This window comes from Urocampus carinirostris, chromosome 4 (assembly GCF_059441175.1).
Source record: "Urocampus carinirostris isolate Australia breed hairy pipefish chromosome 4, RoL_Ucar_1.0, whole genome shotgun sequence".
Taxonomy (NCBI): Eukaryota; Metazoa; Chordata; class Actinopteri; order Syngnathiformes; family Syngnathidae; genus Urocampus; species Urocampus carinirostris.
In genome coordinates this window covers 48516808-48530136 of record NC_142352.1, presented here as the reverse complement: position 1 = coordinate 48530136, position 13329 = coordinate 48516808, and the positions used below count along the sequence as shown (strand labels likewise).

General features: G+C 39.0%; 1 protein-coding gene across 2 annotated transcripts in view; it reads right to left on the bottom strand.

Moving 5' to 3' along the window:
- The window catches only part of kctd3 (potassium channel tetramerization domain containing 3), a 66978-nt gene extending 59368 nt beyond the window's left edge, over positions 1-7610 (bottom strand). Inside the window, exons 1-2 of one of the 2 annotated variants that reach the window (XM_088334771.1) lie at positions 7114-7610; positions 421-474 (exon numbers count right to left, since the gene is read on the bottom strand). In XM_088334771.1, coding sequence (XP_088190897.1) covers positions 421-474; positions 7114-7184 — 125 coding nt within the window. In that variant the 5' untranslated portion in view covers positions 7185-7610. The remainder of the gene's footprint in view (positions 1-420; positions 475-7113) is intronic. The other variant, XM_088334772.1, reaches the window with a different exon arrangement.
- Positions 7611-13329: the final 5719 nt, after the last annotated feature.

The window sequence follows — 13329 nt, the reverse complement described above, 5'->3', positions numbered from 1 at the left end:
GGGCAAATACTTCTTAATGGCATTGTATGTGAGGGAAGTACACACAGATTATAAAAAGACAATAGGAACTTAAACCCTGACATCTTTGTTGCAAATGAAACAAAATTGTGACAGTTTGTTACAGGGTAAAACGTCTGAGGAACAATGAATCCTGCACTGCTACGTATAATAAGCAACACTAAATTCACTGCAAACAGGGAAAGAACTTAGAAGGATGCTAAAAGAATGGTTTGTGCAGTTGTTTGGGTAAATAAAATAAACTTACACCCATTATCATTTTTTTATCCTACAATGTCTTGCTGTGAGTAAACAGGTGCCACAGTGTGTTTGTAGCTTTGATCATTATTGCAATCAATTAAAAGGGGAGACATTGGCTGAAGTTAACAGATATGAATAAAAAAGACAGATAAATGTGATAACCTTGAGAAGAAAGAGTCAGGAATCCACATGAGAGTCTGTTTGGAGGTGCTGAACCTACAACGCAAGAGACACAGTTACGTATATTCAAATATTAAAAAGCAGGAATGTGATGCAGGGTGACAATTTACATCACATGTTTCAAACTCATGGCCTATGGGCCAAATGTGGCCCGCCACGTCATTTATGTGGCCTAAAATGGCTTGAAATGTCTCAATCTCTAAGAATAAACAGGTCAAAAGAGTGCTTTGACGCACAACTACATTTACCACGATGCCTGTCGACTACAATATCCACAAATTGAGGGCTCAGCGCCACCAGATGCCAGTATTTCCATATCGTTGTCAATGAGTGTACTATATTTAAAAAACATATTATCCTGAAAATGTCCTAAATGTAATTATTTTGTTATACAGTACTGGGTTACCTCTAAATACAAGATACATTTATTACCGGACCGAGCTCAAATCTTGAACAAATTCTCCCTATACAATATATCTGAAAACCAATTAATTTATTTTCAGCATCCCAAAAGCATCTAAGTTAACCCTAATTAGCTATAAAACACATCTTCCTGATCTATAAAGACACATCAAAACTGTAATTGAACATAAAAATACGGCAATAAGATAAATAAGATGATTAAGGAAATTACTTTAAAGCCTTGGTCTCTAGTCTTCACGTCTGGGAAATATTGACACTTGGATTTTCTTTCGTATACCGTATAGGGCAAGGTTTTTTGCTCAAAAGACATCTCAAATTTCTTGTAGCTTGTATGAAGAGACATCGGTGTATTTATTTTTAACATATAGGGGTGGTGAATTTATTTGTAATGTTTGTGACTTGACTAATTAATATATTCAGTCAGTTTGCATCATGTGTTAAAACTCATTGCCCGTGGTGCAAATGTGGCCCGCCACAATATTTAATGTTGCCCACGGCCAAGAGACAATGTTGCACCAGAGAAAAATGAGCTGTATAGCATCAATAAAGACTTGGTTTGAAAAATGTCCACTGGATGTCAGCAAAGCCAGGCCCCAATCCCAAAGCTGTATTTGCAAACTACAGTACTATCAATAAACAAGAAATCATTGAAGAAACTCAGCCAAGTATTATTTTAAAAGGCACTGATGCACTGGTAAGGTTATACAAAAACTATTGAAAAAAAATAAAATAAAATAGCACCTGGGTTTCTTTGCAAAGGTATAAAGAAGCTTTGGCTCCTTTCTATCAAGTTATCAAACATAAAAGCAAAGTTTCCATTTTCGGGTAAACATTTTCATTAACAAAAAAAAAATAAAAATAAAAAACAGAACAACTTTTAAATCATTAAAACAATCATTTAAATTAGCGTTCGTATGCATTTTTGTTTCACTTACTAGTCTGCATGAGTTTCCCTGAGCTAAATAAACTGGAGTAGAAAAGAATTAAATTGTTGTTTTGCTTTTTCTTTGATTTTTTTTTTTAACAAATGCAGTTTATAATTGAATTGTTTTTATTATCAAAGTTGCGAAACATTCATTAAATGCAACGGGATTAGACATGGCACTCCAGGGTAAACATGTAAAGAAGACTAGAAAGAGAAAAGTGACAGGATAAATGGGCATAAATGTATATAACGTAGAGCTAATGCTGCATTGCATAAAAGCGGGAAGTCAGTTTTTTAACATCCTACCGGGAAAATATCACTAGAATGACACTCAAAGTGAGAGTTCCTAGTCTGGAAGTCGTACAAAATATATGTACCCCGAATTAATAAAGTTGCTTCAATTAGATGTGAGAGGACAAAATAGCAATGCCCATGGAAACACATATGGTGAATGGGCCGCAGGGATGTCGAACTTTTGGACTGGCGTGACGTCATCCACTCCGCTACAAGCACCCCTAGGGCATCATGTTAATCTGTTAATAAACAACGGGGTAGACTGCTGGAAGTGTGAATTTCCCTACGGGGATGAATAAAGTATCTATCTATCTATCTGGTAAAAAAATAATTTAAACAATTATAAAAATATATGTATCTGTATCTATCCATCATTTATTCATTATTATTTAATTAATGTTGTTATTTAACACAATTTAACACAATTTTAACACGATTTTATAAGCTGCATGAGGATATACTGAGCAAAATAAAAAAAACTTTTGCGATTGGCCATATTTGCCGTGTACATTCACTTGGAACGTTTTGAGGTCGTATGTGGTACCATCCGAGTGGGATGAATCCAACTTTCTAATTTTCTGGAATGCAGCATTAGAGACCGGCCTACTTTATAACAATAGTCCAATAAAAAGAAGTGCAATGACACTTGGCAGCAAAAAAACAAAAATCCCCTAACAAATCGCAAGGTATATATATTTTTGAGTCTTGTTCAATAATATTTCGCAGCAACTAATAAAACTAGCAATGATATGTATATTTTCAGTTTTGCACACTTGTTTAGAGTGGTGGTGGCCCTGGGGATGAAGTGGTCTCTAAGCCAGTTTGTCCTTGAAGCACTTACCAGAGGGAAACAAGAGATTAAATATTAGTAAAGAAAATAATCTGAGAGGAAAAGAACCCTCAATAATCGTTTTATGAACACATCTTATTTCTCTGCATAATTTAGTTGTGAGCCTCCGAAAGGACCCCCAGGCCCCGTCTAGGACACACCTTTTATCCATTCTTGTATTAGTCTGGCCCTCGTGAAAGTATTTTTTCAACCATCTGGCCCCCAAGCTCAATGGGTTTAACACCCTTGCTTTAAATAAGGTAAATATAGGCTTCAGCAATCGCAATATCCGCCCTAAAACGGTGTTAGCCTTAAAAGTATTACCTACGGTAACTGCAGCCTTCCCTTCGTACACTGGGTCTGTTGACTCACTTACAAACAACTTCAATACTGCTTTGGTAAATGTTCTTGATTCTGTGGCGCCCCTAAAGTATAAATTCCGACCCAAGAAGAATACACCTTGGTTTACTGAAGAAACTAGGTTACTCAAACAAAGTTGCAGAAAAATTTAACGAAAATGGAGCACTACTAAGCTGGAGGTTTTTCGACTGGCCTGGTGTGACAGTTTGCTGAAATATAAAGTAGCTCTTGCCTCAGCTAAAGCTTCGTATTTCTCTAAGATTATTGTTGAACATAAGAATAATCCAAAATTTTTATTTGACACAGTGGCGAAACTTACCAGACAACAAATGGTTGCACTCATTCTGCTAATGACATTATGGAATTTTTTAATAAAAAGATTCAACTAATCAGGAATGAAATTTTAAAAGAACGCTCTGTTTCCTCCTCCTATATCAAAGATGTGGAGGTGCTAGGTATGGACTGTGTCAGCGGTTGTTTAGAAACATTCTCCAGTTTCAATGAATTGTCCCTTGATAATCTAACACAGATGGTCAGTAGGGCCAAGCAAACTACGTGCCTGCTTGATCCGTTTCCAGCTTCACTGGTGAAGGATCTGTTTGAGATCTTAGGACCATCAGTTTTAAATATTATTAATATATCGCTATCCTCGGGTATTGTTCCTATAGCCTTCAAGTCTGCCGTCATTAAACCCACGCTTAAGCGACCTAACCTTGACCCAGAAAGCCTAGGTAATTATAGGCCAGTGTCAAATCTGCCATTTCTTGCGAAATTACTTGAAAAGGTCGTTGCACAGCAGCTAAATGACTTCATGTCAGAAAATAACCTTTTTGAAACTGTCCAGTCAGCATTTAGAGCAAATCATTCTACAGAGACAGCCCTTGCAAAAGTAACCAATGATATCCTTTTAACAATAGATTCTGGTGCCTCATCAATGTTACTGCTGCTGGATCTCAGCGCTGCTTTTGATACGGTCGACCACAACATATTATTGATTCGTCTAGAACGCATTGGTATCTCAGGAACTGTACTCTCGTGGTTTAGGTCCTACCTGTCAGACAGGATGCAATGTGTTAACTATGGCAATATGACCTCTAAACAATCTAATGTCCCTTGTGGTGTTCCTCAAGGCTCTGTACTTGGCCCCCTTCTTTTTAGTATTTATATGATCCCGCTTGGTGACATTATCCGCAAGTATAATATTAGTTTCCATTGCTATGCAGATGACACTCAACTGTATGTGCCACTGGAAAAAACTGGACATTTACGTTTTAGAAATCTGGAGGATTGCCTTACTGAGATTCAAAGATGGATGTCAAATAATTTTTTACGCCTTAACCCAGAAAAAACTGAAATGTTGATTATTGGTCCAGCTCACTGTCGTCATTTGTTTTCAAACATTACCCTGAACCTAGACAAATGTAATATCACCCATAGTGACTCGGTCAAAAATCTAGGTGTTATATTTGATCCTAATCTGTCGTTTCAGTTACATGTGAAAAATATTACTAGAATAGCTTTCTACCACCTCCGTAATATTGCGAAGATTCGTTCAATGCTGTCCCAATCAGATGCAGAGATTTTAATTCATGCGTTTATTACTTCTCGGCTTGATTACTGTAATGTATTGCTTTCTGGTCTCCCGATGTCTAGCATTAAAAGTTTGCAGCTGGTTCAGAATGCGGCAGCTAGACTTTTGACTAAGACTAAAAAGTTTGAGCATATTACACCTGTATTGGCCAACTTGCACTGGCTCCCAGTCCACTTAAGATGTGACTTTAAGGTTCTCTTATTAACATATAAATGTTTGCATGGGCTTGCACCCTCTTATCTCTCCGATTTGATTTCCCCCTATGTTCCTTCACGGAGTCTGCGCTCGGAAAATGCTGGTCTACTTGTGACTCCGAGAGCCAAGAAGTCTGCGGGCTCGAGAGCGTTCTCCATCTGGGCCCCGGTGTTGTGGAACGCCCTGCCTCTGGAGATAAGATCTGCAACCTCAACGGAAGTTTTTAAATTGAGGCTTAAGACACACTTCTATTCCAAAGCATATGATTGATGCCCACCTCGTATTCTGTTTTGTCCTGTCTTTTTCTGAGGCCTGCCTGGCTGATACGAAGGAGAAGGATGATTTGGGATGGGTCAGCGGACCGGGGTCTGACCTGCAGCATGTCAACCCCTGCATTTACCAGCTGGCGTCGTCGTTGATGTCATGCTCTTTCCGGACATTTTCAACATCTTACCTAGTGTTTACTATTCTGTGTACAGTAATGCTAATTGTAATTCACCCTGTTCAATCCTGGAAGGGGGATTACCACATGTGAGGTCCTTTCTCAAGGTTTCTCTTTTCTCCTCACACTGAGGTTTTTGAGTTTTTCCTTGCCCGCATGCTGGTTTGCTAGTTTAAGATCAGGTAATTGTGTAATTTTGTAACTGTAATCCTGTGCAGTCCTTTGAGACATTTTTGTGATTAAGGGCTATATAAATAAATTTGACTTGACTTGACTTGACATGAAAGAGTCTCACTTTTTTACATACTGCTTCCATCTAATAAAACGTATGTTACATTAGGCCCTTTGGGGGCAGCCCTTACACTGATGTGACCCTCTGTGAAAATTGGCTTGAAACTCCGAATTAACATGAATCATTCACGACGACAGCTCTTCATTTTCAAAATTCATACAGTCAGAGGGGGTAAAGTCAGTGCTCTTGCAGCAGAGCCTGCGCCAAATGACCGATTCGCAGCACCTAATATTCCCAGGCGGTCTCTCATCCAAGTACTAATCAGGCCCGATCCTGCTTAGCTTCCCGAGCTCGGGGTTTTTTAGAGTTTTATTGCTGTAAACAAGTATGACTTGTTGATCTTGAGTAAAGTGCAAATATTTTTGTGGATCTGAACAATATATGTTTAAATATTTTTAAAACAAAACTTCCCCCATAAAGGTGTTGTGTAAAAGTAACAGTAAAAGGTAGCTTACACTTTTAGTTGCAGAAAGTTTATCCCATTACAATTTGCCATTGGGAAATGCTCCCTTTAAGGGACAGTGTGTAATATTTAGTACCTCCTAGTGGAACAGGAAAAAGAAAAACATTGATTTGAATACCAGGCAAACAATACCTGAACTATCATACCAATGTTCATTTGTATTAAAAGAAAAAAAAAATCATAGGTCAAGGAATCTATCTTTCTTTTACATATTGGAATTGCAACCTAGGGTCGCCGCCATGTTTGTCTGGAAACTTTGCTGCTGCACTGTGCTCTGTGGCATTGGTTCTTGTTTGCATTAGACAATACAGTGCCATCTATTGGTCAAATATTACACACTTTTGATAAATAATTTTTGCACTAATACACATTTTTGCTGTTTAGGTGTAGCAAGCACCTTTGTCTTGGGCGCGACCTGTTTTGTTTTGGGGTTTTTTTGGGGGGAGGTTCTCTTATAATACAATATCATATAAAGTAATGCCAGCTGTCATACAAACTAATGCCAGCTGTCGTTAATCACAATGGAAAAAGTTGTTGTTGTAGTAGAAATACAATGGCAAAGCGAAGCCAACTGAAAGAAGTGTTGACATCATTTTAAGCAGACTTTTAGAGAAACATGGCAACAATATTAAACATTTAACAGCACTTCACCTAAAATTCAAGAGCCTAACATTTTTTGAAAAGACAAAATTTAAAATCAAGCATTTTCAAGGATGTCAAGCGTCCGTATGAACCCTGTTTTGTGTGTGTTTAATGTTGCCCAAGTGATTGCAAGCAACACGTCTGCCAAGCTGATCTCATCTTACACGCCAGTTTCTCCCACCACGGTGAGCATCACAGCCAAGGGAAATGACTTCTTACCGCGACCCACCCACGTTCAGTTGGATGATCTCCCCCATCCCCGTCGTCCAGTCGCAGCCGTTTGTCGCCATAGTGAGGCCGGAAGGGATCTCTTTAACTAGATAGCCTTTGAGCTAACATTTGGCTAACATGCTAACGCCAGGCGAGGGTCGGGCGCCTCTGTTAGCTCAGCTGGCGTCCAGACCCCGCAGCCAGACGTCCTCCGCCGCGTCCCCTTTGCTCCATGAAAAAAGCCCAGGTATCGCGCGATCCAAATGCAGGCCACGTTAATTTTATCCAAACCTATCAAAGATGAGAGCGTTTGACGTTCAAAGGGCTTCCTTATTGTTCAGCAGGCGTGTTCGCATCACCGCCAGGATCTCGTGTTTATCGTAAACATCTTGCCTGCAACGTGAAGCCACTGAGTGGAGCGTAAGGGTGGGTGGATCAATACAAAAATCGATATTATCGATAATAAAGATATTACTTGAATCGGATTAAAATTATTGTCTCGTTATTAATACTGTGTGCCTGTTACAAATATCACTATGATATTGCTGTTAGTATGGAAGCTTGAGAGTGCCAGAAAGAGCGGTGCTAGGATAGGAATCAAATGAACTGAATCAGCTCAAAGCAGTTGCATTGTTCATATTTTTGATTTGTTTTACATTTTAATATTTTAGTTAGCGTTTTTTATTATATTTCGACCTGTCCTGCCCTTTATTGAGAAAAATAATTTTTAAAATTTGTCACACCCATGATTATCATGAACTTTCAATTGATAAAAATGGTCTATTGGATAAAAAGCCTAAAGCAAAATATTTTAATTAATGTTTTTATTATAATTCAATTTGACATAATTACAAGGATTTTATTTTTAAAAAATCATTTTCAACAAAGTACATTTTTATTTCAAAACGTGTCAAAAAATGATTGTAACTAGAAACATGGCAATTATCTCATCTCATTAGCTGCACCGCTTATCCTCAGTAGGGTCGCGGGGGTGCTGGAGCCCATCCCAGCAATCATCGGGCAGTGGGCAGGGGACACCCTGAACTGGTTGCCAGCCAATCGCAGGGCACACAGGAACAGACAACTTGCTCGCTCATTCACATCTAGGGACAATTTGGACCGGCCAATCCACCTGAAATGCATGTCTTTGGAATGTGGGAGGAAACCGGAGTGCCCGGAGGAAACCCACGCAAGCACGGGGAGAACATACAAACTCCGCACAGTAAGTCCGGTAGCTGGATCTGAACCCACACAGGAGGTTCCTAAGACCTTAGAACTGTGCCGCACATGCGCTAACCACTGCCCCGCCGTGCTGCCCCATGGCAATTATGTAAAACTTAATTATGACAACACTTTAAGATATTTTGTCAAGGCTTTTTATTTAAAAGGCGATTTTTATTAATCTATTTTTTGTATTAAGGCCGTTTATATTCATTTAATGCTCTTTTTATTAATTGGGGCTGCTGCTGGGTGGTTAGCGCGTAGCCTCCTGTGTGGAGCTTGCATATTCTCCCCGTGCCTGCGTGGGTTTCCTCCCACATTTCAAAAACATGCATGTCAGGTTAATTGTCCGCTCCAAATTGTCCCTAAGTGTGAATGTGTGAGCGAGTTTTCTGTCTCTGTGGCTGGCAACCAGTTCAGGGTGTCCCCTGCCCAGTGCCTGAAGATAACTGCGATGGGCTCCAGCACTATTAAGGATAAGTGGTGCAGATGATGGATGGCGTTTTGAGGCCGTTTTTATTAATTCAATGTTCCATTTATTTGTTGAATTATGGCACTCTTGGGCCTCATTACCTGCACTATGATGCTACTGCGTGGAGCGTAAGGTTAAGCAGATGGATCTATATATTGAGATTTTCGAAACTAAAGTTAGTACTTTGATTGTCAAATCGACACTAACAAAGATGTTAAAAATGTCAGAAAAAAATGTTAAAACGTCATATTGTCAGACATAACGAAATTGTGAATATGCTTGATTGCTGCTAAGATTGTCGAGAGGGGTTGTTCAAAACGCACATTGTTTGTTTGCTGTTATTAGTGTCAATAAATTTGTTCAAACCAAAAAAGAAAAGTAAAGCCATGTTTATTTGTATGGCCTTTAATCACAAAGAGTCTAATTGGGCTGCATAGACCACAGATTATTGCAAACCACGGACTATTATGGGTTGGATTAATACCATTGTCTTGGTATCGATGCTGTCTTCCCATGACAACTATCACTATGATTATGTTCTTAGATGTTCGTAAGGTAATGCATACATTATAATTTTAGAATTTGATCCAATTGTGTTTACAATTTTTCTGCAATACTAACTTTATTTTCAAAATATAGTGCAATGGAAGATATTTTAGTTGTAAAACACAAATATTCAATTAATGATATGATATTAAACGGATAAAAACGGCCTTAAAAAAACATGTAATTATTTAGAAAGGCCTTAATATGATCATTCAATTGATAAAAATCCCCTTTTGAATAAAAACCTTTGGCAAAATATTTGAATTGAAGTGTTATCATAATTAAATTGTACATAATTGCCATTGTTCTATTTTTAAAAACATTCCAAATTGTCTTTTGTCCAATTCCCTTACTTTGTTAAAAATATTTTCTAAATATATAGAACCATGGCAATTATGGAAAATTTTATCATGATAAGAGTTTAATAAAAGTAATTTGCTAAGGGATTTTTATTAATTAAAATTATAATTAAAATGTTTCTTCTATCATCTTTTAACAAAGAAGGTTTTTACATCAAAATGTATTTTTGTCTCATTCCCTTACTTTGTTAAAATGTTTTAACACCCTCTAGCCCACATCAGGGCTGTCCCTGTAATCAAGGCAGGAGAGAGACCGCAGGCATGTCCACAAAGAACAACAGGAGTCCTCCTTCGATTGGCAGTTGAACATAACCTGGAAATGCAGCTTGTTGCATCCATGGGACGTTTCTTTCAAGTCACAGAGGCAATTTGACAGAGGCTGTGATGATGAAGTCAGCCAGAAGAAGGCTTCAGCAAGTAGGATATTTTGAAGTTACGACACCACTTTTAAGTGAAAATAAACTGTACAAAACACAGGAAGACCGACAATGTAATATAAAAAATAATTTATTTACCAAATTAATGCTTGATCGAAGATAACATTTGCTAGTGTACTGCGACAGTTTTAGCGGTCAAAAAAAAAATTACGTCATCTTCTACCAGTGACAAGGCGATCCCGATTATAGCCAAAATGGGCAAGATGCGATTGGTCTAACAAATAAATTAGTCGCTTCCGGTCTCCGATCACGCTCCGTTCTTCCCTTCCGGCTGCCCGACTTGTTTCCGATCTCCGACCATGCTTTGTCCGCGAGGGCTTCCTCTTCCTCCTGCCCAGTGAGCATCGGATCGCTGTTGTTTTTTTTCCCCCTAGCCTGACTTCTTCGATTCCCCAATAAAGCATTGTGTGAAACTTTACACATTTGGGTCCACTGCCTGTTCCGGTTGTGACAGTTATTGTCTTATTCTTATTTATGAATGAAGTCTATATGCTGTTCCTTTTGAATAAAAGCATCAATAGGCAATCATTTGTTGGGAAAAAAGTCCATACAACCATACAATAAGCAAAAGAAAATTGTAGGATGGCTTGAATATTACTAATTCTACTGTTTAGTACGCCGCACGCATGCTCCATGTATTGCACACACATCAGGCAACAAAGCTGCTAAGTACAGACTGTGGAAACTTAATGGCTTCTACTCCACTTCTGACTCTGGGCGGATGTGGAGCGGCTTGCAGCATATCACAGACTACAAGACCACCACCAGCACAATCAGCTCTACAGACAGCCTGCCAGATGACCTCAATGCATAGTACTGTACACCCACTTTGAGGCCACAAACAGCGACACAGAGATATGCACACAAACCTGGATCACCAGACCCTTTTCACCTCCACCAAGTCTCTTCAGGTCAAGTGCTCAGAGTCCTGACAAAAATCAACCCCCACAAAGCAGCAGGACCAGACAATATTCCTGGTCGTGCTCTCATAGCATGTGCCAATGGGTTGGCAAATGTTTTTACCTTCATCTTCAACCATTCCCTCAGCCAAAGAACAGTTCCCTCCTTTTTTAAGACCACAACCATTGTCCCAGAATTGGAAATAGGACTGATCCACCAGCATCACCATCATCACCGCACCGCGAGTGAAGCTAATGTGTGATGGGCACGTGAATACCACGATTTTGGCGTCTGTGGGTTTCGAAAAGAAAATAAAGCACGGAGTTGACGTCGCCATTGACTCGGCGGATTTCTTCCGAAAACCAGTGCAGGAAGGAGGCCGATTCGTCCTGCTTTCCGAGATCGGCCATTGTTGACGCTGGCAAACATGGTGGCGCTGCTTTGTAAAGCGACCAAAGGCCGGGGAAACTAAGTCCGGCGAAATAACAACCTGAGAGTCAGAGGGCGATCGGGTGAGGCGATCAGCGGATGGTGCCGTAAGAGAAGCGTGGAATTTTCAAGATGCCGAGCAGGGATAAAGAACTCGAGGAAATTAAAAAGTCACTCGGTTTTTTAATGGACAAAATGGATATAGTCACGAAACAACAAGATACAATCGTGAGTTTAATGGGTGAAATCAAAGACCTAAAAAACAAAAACATGGAGAAAGACAAGAGGATTATTGTGCTAGAAGGACGCGTAGCAGATCTGGAACAGTACACAGGATCAATGACATTATTATCAGCGGTCTGGACATCAAACCTCGGACCTATGCCAAGGCTGTGGCAAATAAAAGCATTGCAACGGATGCTGATCAAGATTCTGCTGAGCAACAGGTCATTGCTTTTATGAGCAAAAAAGGGATATCCATCAATGCTGAGGACATAAGCATGCCATCAATTAACAAGAGGTGAGGAACGACAAAAAAAAAAAAAAAACTCTGACATTGCAAGACAGGCTCGACTTTTGAGGAAAACAAACAAGATACAAGGAACTTGGACTTCAAACTGTAGAGTATACATAAAGTTAAACGGCACTCCAGAAGAAGCAAAAATACTTTGGGTCCGAGAAATGCAGGAGCTGGACAGATTTGCCTGAAGTGACACAATGGCATCCTGGACTGACAATATGGACACCTTTATTACAGATCACAATAAAAAAAATCCATCATAATATATTAATAATATATATCTACCGGAACTGAGCATTGTTGATCACACTGACTCCAATAATTCAAGATTAGATGACTTCGATCCTGACCACAAATTTCTATCAACTAGCTCAGACAATTGCAAATATTATAATGGAAATGATTATAATACTTTTGTTAAATCTGAAGGGAAATTCTCAATAATACACTTTAAGAGTAGAAGCATGTACACAAATTTTGATGAAATTTTGCTTACGGCAATTTCAGAACCCTTTGAGTGTGATTGCAGTTTCTGAAACGTGGTTCAGTGAGGAAAGGGGTGTTAATTTTGAATTAAACGACTATAATTTGAACTATGTAAATACAACAAACAAAATAAGAGGAGGATTAGCTATATATGTACACAAAAGATTCAAATCGAAGATAATACAAAACATGTAATTTGTCATTGACGATTTACTTGAATGTATTACAATAGAAATTATAAATGAAAAAAGGAAAAATATAGTCAGTTGTGTATATAGATCACCGGGCTCAAATCTAGAAACCTTCACAAACTGGGCTGAAAAAACATATTCAACAATTGGCGCCAAAACACTATTCCTTTGTGGAGATTTCAACATCGATCTAATGAATCCAAACAAACATAAAAACATTGATGACTATATTAATATAATGTACAGTATGAGTCTGTACCCAACTATATTAAGGCCTAGTAGATTCACTTAACACAGTGCAACACTCATTGACAATATTGTCACGGGGTGGAAGGGGTGACCGGACCAGAACGGAGGCAGGAAGGGAGAACTCAATTGCGTACGATCAAAGCTTTTATTTACCAAAATAATAGTTTTCCAAAACTCAGGGACAAGACAGAACAAACAGGCTTTAACAAAAACGTGCAAACACAGGTTTCTTCCAACTCAACTAAACAGGACAAGGCATAATAGAACGGACAATGTGTAATGAGCCAACGCCCACAATACCCACAACCCAACCTTAAATAGCAGCCATGCAATTAGCTGATCTGCTTCAGCTGGTGCCCAGGGGGCGGGGCAGACCGGTCGCCACGGCGACCATGACAAATATATTTACGAATAA